The sequence below is a fragment of the Acanthopagrus latus genome, chromosome 15, assembly GCF_904848185.1.
Source record: "Acanthopagrus latus isolate v.2019 chromosome 15, fAcaLat1.1, whole genome shotgun sequence".
Classification (NCBI taxonomy): domain Eukaryota; kingdom Metazoa; phylum Chordata; class Actinopteri; order Spariformes; family Sparidae; genus Acanthopagrus; species Acanthopagrus latus.
Window position 1 is genome coordinate 4,167,588 of NC_051053.1, and position 17,281 is coordinate 4,184,868.

Below are 17,281 nucleotides of genomic sequence, written 5' to 3' on the forward strand. Positions count from 1 at the left end.
ATTTATTTCATTACACATCACCTTAACAACATGGATTGCTGGAATTGTCTTTTTTTCTCAACATTTTTCTGTGCATTTTACCAACCCTCACGGATAAGCGGAATAAAATGAGATGAATTGAGATGAGACATTTTACCAAACCATAATATTGGGATCTCATATCCTGGGAATGAAACTCAACAATGAACTATCATTCTAGTGTGTTTATGGTTTGCTCAGACAAATACTACTGATTCTACCTTTAAGTTTCTTTGAATTATATATCATTAATCTATTAATATGACAAGAGGTTCAGTTAGCTTTGCACAGATATGGCCATTAGAAATGTCCTTTCGAAGGGAAATATTACTTTTATACCTTTAGCATTTTTCAGAGCCTGTACTTACTTTTACCTGAGTGATGCAGTTGAGTCAACACTCAGAGTTATCATCAACATCACAGTTTTTAAAAAAATATTTAGCATCTGTACTTCAGCTTGAGTAAAGAATGTGTGTACTCATGCATCTTCTGGTCACCACTGTGTGTATTTCTTGTTAAATGCACACAAAAATGATGGAATACTTCATGTAAGCTACAGTTTTCAACAAATATGTGATCATCCTCCCTGAATTGACAAAAGCTTATTTCATAGAATTTGCATTATTTGAGGAAATTCTTGTCAGTTGTGGTAATTTTCCTGATTTTAAAAAATGTTTTTACAACATTTGTTTTTTTCTTTCGCATAATTTGGATTTTGCATGAAGCAACCGCACCCTAAAGTGGCCATGCTCTTATCCTTGTAAGGAAATTAAAAGAGTAAATTTAAAAAAAAAAAAAAAAAAAAAAATCAGAAACATGTTACCAGAAATGTGTGGGAAACAGACTCCAGGGTTGGGAGATTTATACATTTTGCTGTTTAGGATAATTGAATTAGTAGTTAGTAGCTCTGGTTATGAAATGTTACTGTTAAGATTATGGAGTAAAATAACATTTATAACAAGATGAATGGACTAATCTGCTCAGTTTGGGGTGTTCCTGAGACTCTTATAGATCTCATGGCAGTTCCGAAAATCAAAATGTGGAAATTAACTGAGCCAAACTAATATTGCATATGCAAGCCTCTTTTATGCTCTAATGAAAGCCCGTGAGCATATTGTACAATCAATGTGGCAGGGCTGAATACATTTCTTGGTAGGTGACACTAAAATTAGATTTTCACACAACATATCAAGTATAAAGCATTTTTTCTCTGAGAAACCCACACAGTCTTCTTTGACATGGCTAAAGCTTATATACATTACTAACAACTGTGCAAAAAAAGAAAAAAGAAAGAGAGAAATATAAAGAATGTAGACACAACAGAGAAACAGGCATGAATATGTGTACACAGACATTATGAGAAAATGGACACAGAGGGTAAAAGTCAGAACTCTGTGGAATGAGAGGAAAACTCAGCAGTGTCGGGGCTGTTTGAGTTCAATCTGTTCGTCTGCTGAATCTCCACTGACATGTTCTGTTGACTCGCTTCACTTTCAGCGCAGTTCATACTTGAGTTGATTTGGACTGTGGAGCTGGAGTTGGTAGTTTTTGGCATGCTCTGGTCATCCCAGGGATCAGAGCTTTGCAGTTTGTTAGCACCCTCTGATTCTTCAGTCACTTGAGGTTTCTTGTTAAACTTGGGCACCTTGCAGTTTTTGTCTACTTGGCTGTACAGGTTGGCAACAGACCTCTCTAGATCGGCTAGATTCTGGATGTTTTTCAGGATCCCTTTAAGTTCCTTCCTCTGCCCGGTGTCAGTTTGTGATGGGTCAGGGGGAGGTGGGTGTTTCCGTTCAGAAACGGGGCGAAGCGAGGACGCGGGTGGCAAAGAGGCCGGAACAAACTGGACAACTGGGCGCGACTGATCAGTAGCAGGTGAGGGAGGGGGAGGAAGAGGCGGAGGAGGTGGGGGAGCAAGCTGTTTTTTGACAGGAGGAAGAGGAGGAGGAGGAGGAGGAGGAGGAGAAGAAGGGGTCAGTGGAGGTTCATGAAGGTAAGGGGGCGAAGGAGGAGAAGAAGGTGGACTACATGGAGGAGATGTAGCTGGGGAAGGTGGATTTGGCCTCTGGGGAGGAGGAGGAGGTGGTGGATTTTCTGGAGGATCTGGTATGATCTCCAGAGTGATCTGACAAGGCTGAACTGTCATGTAGTTGGAGATGCTGGAGCTGAACTTCCTGAGGATAGGTGGAGTTGGTCTCTGGCAAGTCAGCGGCCAGGACTCTTCTCCCTGATTCATGATAACCCTGGGGGGGACTTCTCTGCCCACGGTGGGGCTGTAGGAGTAATCCATGATGGAGAGCAGAGTTTCAGAGGTCAGCTCGAGCACATCATCGCTGTCTCTATCCCGAACAAGAATGGAACACAGCGAGCCTTGGGAGCCTCTGTTCTGCTGGGGGGTTTGCTCCTGGAGGGCTTGTTGCTCAAACTGCCTGGCCTGCTCACGGACCGACAACCTGGTCTCCGTGCTGCCACACAGGTCGAGCTTGTCCGAACTGTCCGGCCTTTGCCTGCCTCTCACTGTGGCATTGAGAATCTGCCGATTCCAATCATCTGGGTCCATGAGGGCTTGTCTCCTCGGCACCTCGTAACTGTGCAGCCCCCCGTGAATGCGGGCAGGCATCGACCAGACGCACCCCGACCCAGCTGAGTGGGAAGGAGAAAAGTAGAATCGCTTTTCAGACGGACTCTGAGGACTGCCAAAGAGGCTGTTGTCATCATAGACAGGGTTGTGAGTGGTGAGGGGGTTGCGGTCAGAGAGGAAGGTCACGTTGCTCTCTGACTTGGGCAGGTTGACGCGCAAAGCTCCGTTGCCGCGGGTAGCAGTGGCACGACAGGCGAAGGTGCTAAGAATCCTCTGGTGGTGGGCTTCCTCAATGACAGACTTTTTAGCCCTGCCACGGCAAGAGGTGGAGGTGAAGAAGAAGAAAAAAAGACTTGAAACAGGTATAGATTGATGATCTAAGAATGAGCGAAGCAAAAGGATTATGCAGAAGCAACAGCGCTGCGTCTTTACAGACTACGACTCGCAGTATTGTGACTGTCAACTATTATGAACTAAAATGTCATTGCAAATGATAATGCAGAGGTTTTCTAAAGTGGGAGGGGCTTCTACATGGGTCGCTACAAATGGTTTCAAGTGACAAAATATTACATTAGATATTATAAGATTAGTAATCAAAATGAGATCACATATAATAGTCTAAATATGTAGGATTCTGTGGGAAGAGATACAGAAATACTGCGTTTTTTTTGGAGTCAGACTAATACATGCTCTGATGAAAACTTCTTTATTGTACTCAGTACAGTCTAAAGATATCTCCCACAGCAATATTATAGTATCTTGACTCATTTGTTGAGTGCCTTTAGGATTAATTAACATAATAATATCTTAATCACACCTCTCCCCCAGGATTTGAAATAAAATACAAGGCAAGTAAACTGAGGGTGGAGGGGGTGACTTCTCCAACCTTGTCTGGGAGAGGCCCACTGTCTCACCCTTTAAAAGACCCTGGCTCATTCAACTCAATTTTCAACTGTTAAAAAATAATAATAATAATAAAAAAACAAAGAAAAAAAAAACTTCTGTGGCTTTGATCTGGCTCACATAGAGCCATCATTCCACACAGTATGTGGACCGGATGCACGGCACAATTTTGCCATCTGGGTAAATGGCAGACACCAGCAGGTGTGTGTTTGTAATTTTAGGCAAAATCTGATGAAAAAAGTGTCTTTTTAAAATTGCTTTAAGCTTAAACAATTAAAAATCAAAATAGCAACATTTATCATGCCAACAGATATGCTGGCTTTTGCACCAAAGATAAGGAGTAGGACAAATATTCAACATCAATTCATACTGGATGGATTACTGCAGTCACAATGCCAAGAGCTATGAAGGGGGACTGAAGAGTAGACAACTATGGTGATATCTACTGAAGCGCAGTAGACTACTTCTAAACAAATGGAGAGTCACTTGAGGCAAAAAATGTTTCACTTGAGAACAAAAAAACTTTCCAGCCGCTACCACTTCACCAAGGTCACTCAACAAAACAAACTTCTGCCGATTAAAACTGCATGTACACTCAAGGATATCAGCTAGAGGGGGGATGAGGGTGCTGCTTCCGTGCTATATTAACACATATTGATCATAATCATAGATCTCATGTCATTTATTTATGGATTACTTACTGCAGTCTGAATCCAGAGAGACAGGAGAATGAAAAATGATGAAGAAGACAGAAACAGAAAGATGGTAAAATGACTTATGCTGCAATGTCAGAGGTTGTAAGGTTGTGGAGGAGGTGTGAGCTGAAGTGCATCAACTTTTGCTTTTTGAGGGTAAATTCTGTATTGATTTATTTGCTATTTGCATCTGAGATTATGCAGCATTATTCCAGGAGGAGGACACTCACATATAGCTTTCTGCCCAGAAAACTTTATGTCTTTCACATGGCGTTTCAAAAAGTTTTACTGGAGTTGTCTATAAGACCAGCTCCTCTTACTCCCAGTGCAAAATGGGGAAAAAACAAAACAAAAAACAAAACGCTTAATGAACAACGCATCACTCAGCTACAATACTATCCCCATGAGAACTTTTTCTCCTGCTACAGCACCAAAAGCCTCTGCACGTTGCTGAGTGTTAGTCAGCGTCTGTTGTAGACATCGAAACAGGTCTTTGCAGCTCGCCATTAAATTAGCATTTCATTTTTTTTAACAATAGTTGTGATGTTAGAAGCAGTGTTGCTCGAATATGCTGTAATTCAAAATTATTAACCCCAGCAAGACAGCGGTTTCAATTATAGCCCCATTTAATCTGCAAGCATTAACATTTCATTATACGTTCCGGGTAGTATTTAAAGTGAAAGGTGAAATCGAATTGTGCTGATGGCAAAACACTCTTGACATAAAGGCAAGCTGAGGAAGCATTCGATCAGGGTATTAATCAACAGAGGGTTTTAAGTAATTAATGACAAAATCAATGATTAAGTACAGGCCAGATTCTGTGTTTGTTTCTATTTCCATTAAAGAATGTGGGATTTAATGAACTTAAACACACTCTTACCTTGAGGGAGGGTTGTGCAAAAAAGATTATGTAATCAAATTAGAAACACATACATAAGCTAAAGTCTAATCAGCAGCTGTGGTGCAACATACAGTGTGGTTGGCAGACATGTAAAGTGGATCATAGTAAGGAAGCCAAAGAAGAGAGAGGCGTTGATGCAGCTGTTAATACAATATGTCTGAAGCAACTGTCAGTGGTTGTTTAAGGGGCCATCCACATGGAAATGCACATGTTTTGCATCGTTTTGGCTGATCGTCCAAATGGATCCCGTAAACGCACTTTTTTGAAACCTGGTCTCACAGTGAAAAAATTCAAAAAAGTTGCGCCCTTGGACAGCGAATCTGCATACTTTGCATATCGATGACGCCATCGCCCCATCCCTCGACCTCTAGCCTTCAACCTATTAACCCCGCTATGTCTCATAACAACAACAACAACAAGAACACCAATGGCGGAGTACATGCTTGCATTCGTGCTACAGAAGGTATTGAGTCTATTAGGGTTACTGGGGCAAAATATTATCCTCCTCTGCCACTACGCTGAGCAAAATAGGAGAATGGACAACCACATACACCACATTGTCTTTTGGTGAATTTCAAGCACCACCTATAGGCCTGGAATATGAACTACAGCATGTTGAGTCATTTACAATGGATCCATTTGAATGCAAATATTCTTGAAATGATGCCAAGGAAGAAAAGATTGTTTTGGTACATGTGGACATTGCCTAAGAAGAGCGGAGCATTACGATTCTGAATCACTGACCACCGCTGGTGTCAAAAGCAGGAAGATATAAAAGCAGGAGCACTAGCATTCAACATGAATTGAATTCTTCAGAGTTTTGATCTGAAATTTAAAGCAAAGAACTCAAAGAGCAAGACACAGTACCTGCTTGTCGGGTAAGATGGGAGTAAGATAATGAAGGGTCAGAGCTGACTCACATGCTGCTGTCGCCCAGCTCTTCGTACAGGTTGGCAGTGGGGGCACCCGCTGGAGGTGCTTTCCCTCCTGGTGGTAAAGCCATCTGAATCCTGGCGGTTTTGGCACACTCTGCCTGTCGCCTGAGAAGAGTGTTAACATTTAACAGACGCAAAGAAGCGTTTGAGATGTGTTTCTACTTCACATACAAAAAACATCAACAAAAACAACTCATACACCAACAAAACAAATGCAAACAACCCGAAATGCCAGTCTGTGTTTCCTTCACAATGAATGTAGTTAAGATTTGATGGTGTGGTTAAAAAGTGAGTAGAAGGACAGATCATTTATGCATGAAGTCTCTTACATGAATTAACCATGTGTTTTCACAAGGCACTTCTGCAAAAGACAGGCACATGTAGTGACTGGGGGTAAAACATGCATCAAGCTTTGCATCGACAGTCCAAAAGGTCAGAAAAGTCATTTCAATTTATCTTTGTTTTACTATCTGGTTTTACTTATTTTTGTCTGCATGTTAAACTCTCTACTGCCAATATCTTTATTTGCAATTGCTACCACAATACTGGCTTTTCTCTTGACTCTTTCATTGTTTGATATGTTGTATGCAGGTAACTCCGTAACTCCGTTTTTAAAAAGTTACTATATAAAATAGAAAAGAAATAAACAAATACAAGTTTAGTCCTGCTTTGTTTGGCCAAATATCTGTCTCTTTTTAGCTTATTCAATTCTCTTTACACACCAACTGTTTTCTTTAAAAGCTGCGTAAAGCTGCAAATATTGATTTTTCTGTGGGATCAGCAGAACTAGCAAGCCTTTCTGCTTAAAACGATGAACTTGTTTCACTCTTGAAGAGGTCATATTATGCATTTTTGTGCATGTAAAAGGTCTGCAAAATGAAAAAGCCCAAAGTCCATGCCTTGTTTGGAGTGACCAGCCCTACTTTGCTTCTGATTGGCTACATCGTGCTCGTTAAGTAATGTGCATGTGCAACTCTCATTAAAGATTGAACAGAGGTAAGATGTCTCACTCCATGGCCAAAACAGAGCATTCAAGACACAGTGTGTAAAGAGGTGCTGCAGAAATGCAACATATGAGAGAAATGTGTTCTTTTTTTTTTTTTAAAGTATGTAAACCTGTTCTACTAAGGCCATCAAATAAAAGAATGATTCTGAAAATTGGCATATTGTATGTATAATATGACCAAAAATATTGCTTACTGAACCTTTATGAATGAGATCAACACAAGAATGTTTTAGATTTCAAGGCAGCAGTGAAGTTGTGCAAATACAGTCTTGTAACTGAGATTTTACAGTCTCTTTAAGGAGACACAAAGATTTTGTGATACGCAAATCTTGTAGAAAATGAGACTGACCTAAAAACTGAAAAGTTGTCATAGAGGCTTTTATAAATTCTGAACCATGTGTTTTTAGAGTAACATTCTGTGCAGTCCGCTTTTCTTAACTAGTGGGACACAGTCAAGCATAGGAGGCCAGAGAACTGATGGGTCACAGATCAGAAGGTTTTAAGCAGAGCGATGAGTGCAACGTTGAGATGTTAGTCCAGATTTATCTATTGTTGATAAATGTATTTGTATGTATTTGGGTTGATTTTCCTCATGAACTACATCCAATTTTAAACTTAAAGAGAAACTTCCAAATTAAACATTAATTCTGTAACCTAATCAACTGCTTTTCAAAACTCATGCTAGAGACAATTAAAAACGGGGTGGCATCAGAGAGCATGTATTTCACACATCATCTTCATACATTCAAAACATCTTTTAAGAACTGGTAAATGATGAAGATGAGCGAAACTTTCCTTTAAAAACACACTTCAAGGATTTTTATAATATGAAGTTGTACTTACTCTTTGAACCTGGTGAAAGCAGAGGAGACATGGATAGAGACAAAGGGGACAAAAAGAGATGAGTTATTTCATAACTTGGGAGGGCTTTTCAAAACAGAGAGGCGTGTTAGATTAAATGATTAGCATAATTCATGAATTCCTTACTTAGATTACAGACCTTTGTATAATATACCTTTTTTTTTTTTTACCACAAAACAGGAGAAACTGGAGAAAACTTTCAGTATGTTCTCTCCAAGTTTTATGCAAAGTCCAAAGCACTCAAGCCTCTAGCAGTGTCTGCAGGGCTACATGCAAAAGTAGTCAAAGCATTTTTCTTAAGTGAATCTCCTCTGCTTCATGTCACCATTACTTATTCACAACAAAATTCAATTATCCCAAATGAATAAACTAATTCATGGTTTAAATATTATATTCATTCCCAAATTAAGGCAATGGTGAATTATGCTGACACACACAGAAATGAAGAAATGATGTTCTAAATCATTTCATTTTTACTGACATAATGTCGCCACCGACAAAGTGCCATCTGCTCTGACAGTTTGTGTGTTAGGTCTAATGTCACCATCAACAGATTCTGCTGTGTGTTTAGTCTGTGCATTTGCGTAAGGACACCCATCTGCCGTGAATAAACATTTCCCAAACATCACCATTTATGGTTCACTTGCAGCATACCAACGATAAGAGGGGCTAAGGACCTGTCTCCTGCCAGCTAAGAGTTCAATTGTCTCAACAATCTGAATGATGCTTTTAACAAAAACCACCATATTGTTGTGAAGTGCACAGTGTGTGTATAAATGAGAGCGGCAGAGCAAGCCCGGCAGAGAGCACTGTTTACTGTGTGTGTGTCAGGCAGTGATGATTAAGTAGTGTGAAGACACACTGTGACGGTCACAATTGGCTGTAGATATTTGTCACAAATGAGTGTTAATTAATCTGCTTTCACAGAGCATGAGCAGGGAGATTAGCCCAGCAGAGTGCGCAGTCAGCATGTCTGATGAGAGAGAGGGGAGGTGATAGAGAGAGAGATAAACACACACACACACACACACACACACACACACACACACACACACACACACACACACACACACACACACACACACACACACACACACAGAGGTAGCAGCCAAGCAAGAAGTGCTCTCACTTTATCTTAAATACTTGACAAATACAATTTTCAAACAATGCTGTTTGTGGTTTAGCTGGCAGGCAACAGGGTAGAGGATGTTAATAATGGTTTACATTCAAACAATTCATATCTGATTTGTCTGTTAGAGGGAATCCTTTTAGCTAGAAATGACTGTAAGACAATATCTCCCCAGATAATGCTGTAATTAATTCAAATGTATTTCCTTCATAATTTCCTGACAACCACTTAAGTATGATTAATTGACTGGAAAAGGCAGCGAGGTGTAGTACTCACTGTTTGTAGGTGACCATGACGATGAGGATCGCAGGGATGCAGCAGAGGATGATGATGATGGCCAGGGCCAGGAGAGCTCCCTCTGTGTAGCCCACAGCCTGGGCCGCCTTCTTCACGCTGGCCACCACATCAGGAGACCGGATCTCCAGGATGCGGCCACCCTCGCCCAGGTGTGGCTGAAACTCCTTGTTGATTTCCAGCACATTCCCGTCGAGAAATCTGTTACATGATGACAACAGGGAATTCAACTCTTGAATGTCATATTCATCCTAAAGAGGCTATAAATAACATTTTTACCAGTCTGTTAATTTACTGCTTTGGTTCACTTGTAACCAGAGGTTAAATTGGTCCAGGGTTGTCAGGAGCTCAGCTTAATTAGAGCATTTTTAAGAATTATATGTTAAAAATCATGACAATACCCCATTTGGTAGATTTTATGTTGATTTTGCAACTTCTAAAAAAAGCATCCCCATACAATAAGTCCCAATTTATAACTTATTCTCTATGCTCTCACAGCATCATTTTTAGCTGTAGTAGGCAATTGTTTTCAGTTAAAATCCCTAAAATCTACTGTACAACATGGTTTTAACCATTTGTTGACTAATCCCTACTCACTACCTGGGAAATCCTATATAGAGGACTACATTAGCTCATTATTCAAGAACATGTTTTAACACCAATTGTGTCATTTCTCTCCACTCCAATGCAATGAATGATGGTGCGTAACGCCTTGTTAGTGACCACTGGTTGCACACTATTCTTAATGATGTATTATAGGATGCTTTGAGTCAACTATATAGGGTATATATGGCACAGGAGAACAACAAATGTACAATATAGTCCACTATTTAGTGAGTGATTTCGAACACAGCTGACATATTCAGCATCAAATAGCAGAAGATACAGTTAGTGACTAGCTGGTGAACAACCTGAAAGGTGATGCTAGGACAACGTTGTGTTTAAGCTGCCCCCAGGTTTAAGTATCTCATTTGCTAAGCGACAACATTTTCAACATCAATGGGATCTTCTAATTTAGATCGTCACATTATGAATGATAGAAAGTGACTGTGATCTGAACACTATTCATAGAAATGTATCTTTTAAGTGGAAGTGATTTGTCAACAATTATACTAATGCACTGAACAGTTAATTTAACCTTTCTACCTCAATGTGTTTACATTTACAGTGTTTCAATTACAAACCCGCGGCTGATTTTACATTCATTTTCTAGTAAATGAACATGCATACAAGCAATGTGCCTTCTGCTGTTGCAGTTTTATTATGTAACAACAACCAGAGTGGCTTTCAAAAAATATGTATCACAAGAGTGAGCGCACTGCCACATCCAATTACTGTCATTTTTGTTTTTCTATAGGTGAACAAATGAGTGGAGATGAAGGGTATTAAATGGCATCTCTGGCAATCTATCCTCCAGAGAGCCCAAATGGTACAGAATGCCGCATTCAAGGTGGTGTAAGGACAGATGCATGAAAGAATCAACTCAGTATGTGGTCTTTTGTCATTCTCTCTGTGATCTAACAGCAGATATATTACACGCAATTACCCTACAACAGTGTCAGACATGTGCTGCATGCATAAAAAGCCTCTCTCTTTTAGTCTAAATGATTATTCTGACAGTGTTGAAGAGAGCACCTTCATATTTAACAAGATATTTGTGATAATGGCAGTGGTCACTACTTTTGGTTAGATCCAAGTGCCACCTTTTCCAGGGCTCCAGCCTTAATCCCTCGCCTAACAAAACAGTCGAGGCACTCATCTGATAGCCAAGGACACCGGGATAATGCACACACTCTCTAAATGTCATTTCAGTGGAGCATTTCCAAATGAACCCAAATTGTCACAATCTCATTCCAAAGAGAAGGGGTGACATTTCTGAGGACACACAAAACAGAATTGGCAGTAATGATAGATAAAAAGAAATGAAGACAGAGGTTGAGCCAGATGGCTCAAAGTGAGATAAGCAGGAGAGCAAATTGGTCGGGAGAGAAGGGGACGACTCAGATGGGGGTGATTTCCCATTGATTGGCAACTCCCATGCTGAAGTCGCCTTTTGCAGACTGATGCCTGATCGGGTGAGAAAGGTGAGCAAGGTGAGCAAGGTGAGAAAGGTGGGGACAAGATTGTCCTCAAGCGCCAGCCATAGCTAAGGACTTTATTTCCTCCTGGTGGGATGGAAAAGTGTCTTATAAGCACTTTTTTTCTGTTTTTCTGATTTAATAGCCTGCCAACAATGCCTCTCAGTGGTCAAAGACACAGACAATCTCTCTCTGTGAAAATCTCAATGTCCCCAAATAAAAGGAATAAATGTATTTCTGGCATATCTCCAGGCTCTTAGGAGAACCTGCGTGACAGGTTGATGGACTGACTGAAATACTCCCTGCTTCACTTTCACGTTGTCCCTCAATAAACCTCACCTACTCCTTTTTCTCTCCTGTATCTGCCCCTTCTCTTTGACATGTGAAAGATTTGGAGTCCCTACAGGATAATCACTAAGTATAATACTTGAAGAAAGTGAGAAAGAGAGTGTGAAAAAAAATCCAGCCAAGGGGGGTCTGAGAAAGAGTCATTTGCTGACTCACTGTACAGGCGGATGGGTAATGATAAAGAGTGACTGCGGGGAAAACATGCAGCACAGCAGGGACATTAGGACATCAATTTAAACCAAATGGGGTCGACTGTACTTTCTGTAATAAAAAACATCCACTCACTTGAAGAGCTCCTTCGGCGAAATCGCCCTGTTCGTGAGCGGGTCAATGGCGTACACCATCAGGTCCGACTTACTGTAGTCCTCTAGTTCATAGCCATCGCCATGACGACGTGGCCCAATGGACTCGACTATCACCTTGGCACCTGGAATTTGGTCTTGGACGTGGCGCTCCAGAATACTGAAACCAATGGAAAACCACAAGTCAAAGAAAGCAATGCAGGTGTAATTAATGACTAGACTTTATGAACCAAAATCCAAGTTCACGTTGGTTCAAAACATTTCTGGCACCTCTGTGCACAAAAGCAATATGAGAGTCACCAATCTTAAGTACTCCACTCTGGCAGTGATTGTCCCATCGGGCATCAGTTTTCTTCCACACACTGGGCTCTTGGCAAACAAGGCTCAGATAATCCTTTTCAGGCCGAGAGAAATCCACACCTCAAATTACAGCCAATAAAGGAAAGCCTTGCAGTCTGCCTTAGCCAAGGTGGATAAACAGTTTGAGCACTCAGGTAAAATGGCTCTGGATCATCACCAGTGCTGTGCAAAATCTAAGACCCCCTCAAAAGACATTACTGCAAAGAGCTTAACATGACTAATCTGTGTGTTTTTCAGGCTAAAGAGCAGTGTTGCTTGTGTGGGAGAGACACAGCGAGCTCTTAAAAAACAACTATTAACGTCTATTTGCCTTTCAGATTGACTAATTAGACTAACACTGTGCCCCAAGAGCTGCAAAACAGGTTTTATGAATCTCTATTATCAATTAATTTAGACTAGGAAACTGGACTCCAGAGGATGGACTTAATTGTCTCCTTGGTGACCATGATCTTAATTGAATAATCAATGGGTATTGAACAAACAATATTGAAAAGTTAATTTCAATTTTTATTAGCCCGTGTTTGTTTTCAAAAGTTGTTTGGCACTGGTGAATTAAATATGTCACTCCAGCCTTTCGAAAACAATTTCATATGCAAATAAAGGTGACACGTCAAACCAAGTTCACCTCATATCAGAGTGGGAAAAGCACTGCACATAAATTTTCAATTAGTGTTGCATGTGTCAATTCTACCTGCTCTTTCTCTCAAATGAGAACCAGGAGGCAGGGGTGTGTACTAGAAAGTAATAGGTTCCACGGACACGAGGGGTGAGATACATCTGTTTAGTCTGTATCTCCTTCATATCACAGAAGCTTGCTTTATAAAATATTAACAAAAATATCAACTCCTGGCATTAAGCATACACAGGAGGACTGGGCACTATGCAACTTTGTCATCTGTAAAGCCATGGCAGTTTATGTCTCTTCTATCTCTCTCTTTGCACAGTTTCGCCTCAATTGCTCACAAATTCTCCTGCAACATTGATGAGGACACAGCACTGCTACTATATTTCAATGAGTCTGTATTTAATCTACAGTGCAACACAGGCCTACATGTTGCACATGCTAAGCCAACAGCTTTCTGTGCAGGTTTGTGAAACAGAGCCGCCTGTTTGTGTGTGAGGTGCTCTCCCACTTGCTAGTTGTAGTCTATCATGTGAAAGTGAGACAGTGCGTAGGAGCAGATAAAGATGCAGCACAGCGATACTTGAGACCTATATGATGTGGACAAAGTCTGAGTTGAGCACAGTGGATACAGACACATCCTTTTACTTGATACTTGTATGTGTGTATGTATGTGCCTGTAGTGCAATCTTTCAACCTCTGAAGCACCAGTGCTATGTGCAAACATATTCTGTTTTAATAAAGGTCCTCGTGACATCAGCTGTGACTTTTATTGACATCTGAGCATTTAGCCCACTTCATGGAATATACTAAAATCTGATTTTTGTCCATACTGCCCAGCATTAAAACACATATATATGTGTGTGTATATATATATATATATATATATATATATATATATATATATATATATATATATATATATATATGTGTGTGTGTGTGTGTGTGTGTGTTGAATTAAAAAAAAAAATAAATAAATAAAATATATATATATATATTTTTTTTTATTTATTTTAATTCAACAGGATCATTTGGTTTCATGTTTCATGTTAAACGTTGTCTTACTTAATGAGTTCCTCCTTCTTCTCTTCTACTAATGTGGGTGGGACAGTGGACACAACGACCTGCATATCCAACGCATTGACCACAGAAACCTGAGAGAGGGTAAGATGAAGGGAAAGAGAGAGGGGACCAAAAGGTGAAACAGACAGCAGAAAAAAGTTATTCACGTGTCCTACTGTGAGTTTTGTCAGCTCATTCTAATGCTTCTTTCGGTGGACCAAATGAGACCCTCTAATTGCCTGCTTGTATTGGTGCCATGCGGCAAACTTAACAGGACCTAATTCTGATGCTGCAGTTAAGTACATAGGCAGCAGTCTCTGTGCTCTGCAGCCAAATCTCCCATGCGGCTCCTGTGAAATTAGGTTTCCCCTTGAAAATTAACGAGCACCATGGTTAAGCACTCGCTTCTCTCTCATATCCAGGCAATGTCCCAGACCCTCCTTCTGTCTCGTTAGAGGCTTGTTAGCCAGACATATTTCACTGGAAGGAAAAATAAGCCTGCCCACACTCAGGAAAGATAAGCATTGAATTGGGGGCAAAGCTGAGCTCGATCACAGCAGGGTGCATGGAGAAATTATTAGGAAAAAGAAATGCACACAGGGGTGAGGGACACACAAATACACATTTAGACAAACATAAAGACACACACACACATTCACACATACACAAACAAACACACAGATGAACATAACGCATATGGAGTTAAATTGCATGCCTGAAAGAGAGAGTTTAATTAGATCATCAGCCAGTGACAGAGGCCACGTGTTGAGTGTCCTGTGCCTACTGTGACTAATTCAATAGACTGGAACAAAACATTCAGTGCTGAGTAGTAAAAAAAACATCACTTATGCTCATAATGAGCAAATTATTACAAAGAAATACAGAGCAGAGGTCTAAATAAATCATATTCACTCTAAAATATTTACGGTCTGTGGCTGTTTTCCAAGCGGGACATTTTTTCATATATTGACAAAATTGTTGGTTAAAAACCATCTAATTCTGCTCTATAAAACATTGCTCTATAAAACAGGTAACATGATTAAAGGGTGCTGCTGTGATTTAGTACCATACTTAGTACCCTGTTGCAAAGTCTATTCCATAAAAGCATAATAGTCTTGGGAGCAATGCAATGCTGCTTTCTGGACCCTAATATCTCAAAGATGAGATATTAGCTTAGCTTAGCTTGGTACAAAGACTAGTAGTACTAGTATGGCGATCAACAACGGTGAAATAAATCTGTTGCGCTTTGGTTTTCAGTTGTAATAGGTTTGATAGTGAACTTTAGAGGTGATGATGATTTTGTTACCTTTAGACAGAGCCCGGCTAGCTGCTTCCCACTTTTCAGTCCCTTATGCTAAGCTATGTGCCATGAGTCTTCCAAAAGGCTTAGCATCAGGTGAGGATATATTGCTAAAAGCTAAGCAAGACAGTCACCCAAAATAGCAGAGAAATGGATAAGGTTAGCAACACTGTGCTCACAGTACATAAACCCCTGAGTTCAGCGGCTAACCTAGTAGGACAAGGCAAAGAGCCTCCGAGCCAAAGAACATAGCTGCTGCAGCAACAGATAAGTTCAGCGGCTAACCCAATAAGCACAAAGTAGACACCACAGCGAAGAGCAGAAACTACCAAGCCACCATCCATACATTAATGCCTGTGTATAGGTCCTGTTTGTGCATGTGTGTTAGGGGCCTTTGAGCCTCTAATAAAATAACAATTGAACCAAAAAATAACAATGGAGCAGAAACACTGGATTTACCCAGTATGCCTTCTTCTTATAAAAAAAAGCAAGAGAGCTTGTTGATTGTAGCTAGCTGTGGCCACTCACACACGTCTTCCAGCTGTGTCAGGGAAAGCTACGGGGCAGTCAGTATGCTTTCATGTATTTTGGAAGAATGGCTATGGAGGGAAACATGAAGGGAAGGGGTGGGACTTTGGCTTCTTCCAAAATGTAGCTTGATCTTTCTGATTTCTTTAATCTTACCACCCTGAGCTTTGAAAATATTGAAAATCAAAGATGAGTAAAATGATATAATTGTAATAGTTTCCTTGCACTTGACAAAGCTCCACAAGAGCCACAGAAGACACTGCTGTTACAGGCTATGCTGCACTCCCCAAATGAGAGACAGGTAATACTGCAAACCAATTCCACACTGTTCTCTGCAGAGATACTGTGCTGAGGAAGCTATCACATCAATATGCCACTGGTGTGCAGGTGACATATAAGTCAAGGACTAACAGAGCGTGTTCACATGTGCAGTATATATATTGATTATTATACATAAGATACATGCGATAGGATGCACCACCATGGTTACTCACCACCACTGCGGCACTGCTGCTGAGACCTTTACCATAGTTGTCTGTGGCAATAACTTGAAACGTGAAGTAGGACCTGCGCATGTTTCGAAACATGATGGCCGACTTGATGATTCCCGTGTAGGTCTCGATGACAAAGCTGTCCTGGCCCTCTGGTGTGGGTGGTATAATCAGCCGGTATGCCATCTTACTGTAATTCCCAGTGTCCTTATCAGTTGCCTGCAACACACATCATCAATAAACAATAAGAAAAGTGAAAATTCTTACTCAGAGAACAATTTTCTGATGGGAAAAAAAAATTGGATTTTGTGTTTAGAGACTTCAATACAGCCTGAATCAGCGTCCACCAACAATTGGTCGAGCTGTGGAGCATGACGGTAGCTGTCTGGTTCCAAGCATATTGCACTTCTGGCCACTTCCCAATCCATGACATCAAAGAAGATACTTTATCTTCGGCAGCCGATGGGAAACACCTGCTGTGACATCAGTGAATTGGGCCAGAAGAGCAATATGCTTAAGAGTCCAAACAGAAAACACAGCAGACGGGAAATCTTGCAAGCGTAATTCAGTGTCAATTTTCCCCCCAAACTCCCCTGCGGTGCATCAATCTTGCTGTTATTTATCACAGAATTATTCTGCAGCCATGTGACAAATCAAAACAATTCAATTTTCTCATGACAACAGACCGCCAGAGTTATAAGAATGTAGAAGCGTAGGTTAACACTTTTTTCTTGAGGCAGTTCTCACTTAATGCATCCATGATGTGTTGCCATAGTGTCAAGTTATGATGTAGACCATTATAACCTTTACTTAAATTAAGAACATTAAGGACTTGTTGATCACAGCCAACTAAAACAAGCAGTGAAT

General features: G+C 40.6%; 1 protein-coding gene and 1 long non-coding RNA gene across 6 annotated transcripts in view; one reads left to right on the plus strand and one right to left on the minus strand.

Moving 5' to 3' along the window:
* The window catches only part of pcdh15a (protocadherin-related 15a), a 245,217-nt gene that overhangs the window by 11,430 nt on the left and 216,506 nt on the right, over positions 1-17,281 (minus strand). For all 5 annotated transcript variants that reach the window (XM_037124785.1, XM_037124786.1, XM_037124787.1 and 2 more), the window contains 6 exons: positions 16,418-16,633; positions 14,099-14,187; positions 12,035-12,211; positions 9,306-9,524; positions 7,883-7,891; positions 6,019-6,138 (listed from right to left, as the gene is read on the minus strand). In XM_037124785.1, the coding sequence (XP_036980680.1) occupies positions 6,019-6,138; positions 7,883-7,891; positions 9,306-9,524; positions 12,035-12,211; positions 14,099-14,187; positions 16,418-16,633 (830 nt within the window). The remainder of the gene's footprint in view (positions 1-6,018; positions 6,139-7,882; positions 7,892-9,305; positions 9,525-12,034; positions 12,212-14,098; positions 14,188-16,417; positions 16,634-17,281) is intronic.
* On the plus strand, positions 9,342-13,492 carry LOC119034079. Its single transcript, XR_005079466.1, has 3 exons — positions 9,342-9,475; positions 10,681-10,809; positions 13,356-13,492. It is a non-coding gene; the product is annotated as an uncharacterized LOC119034079 (long non-coding RNA).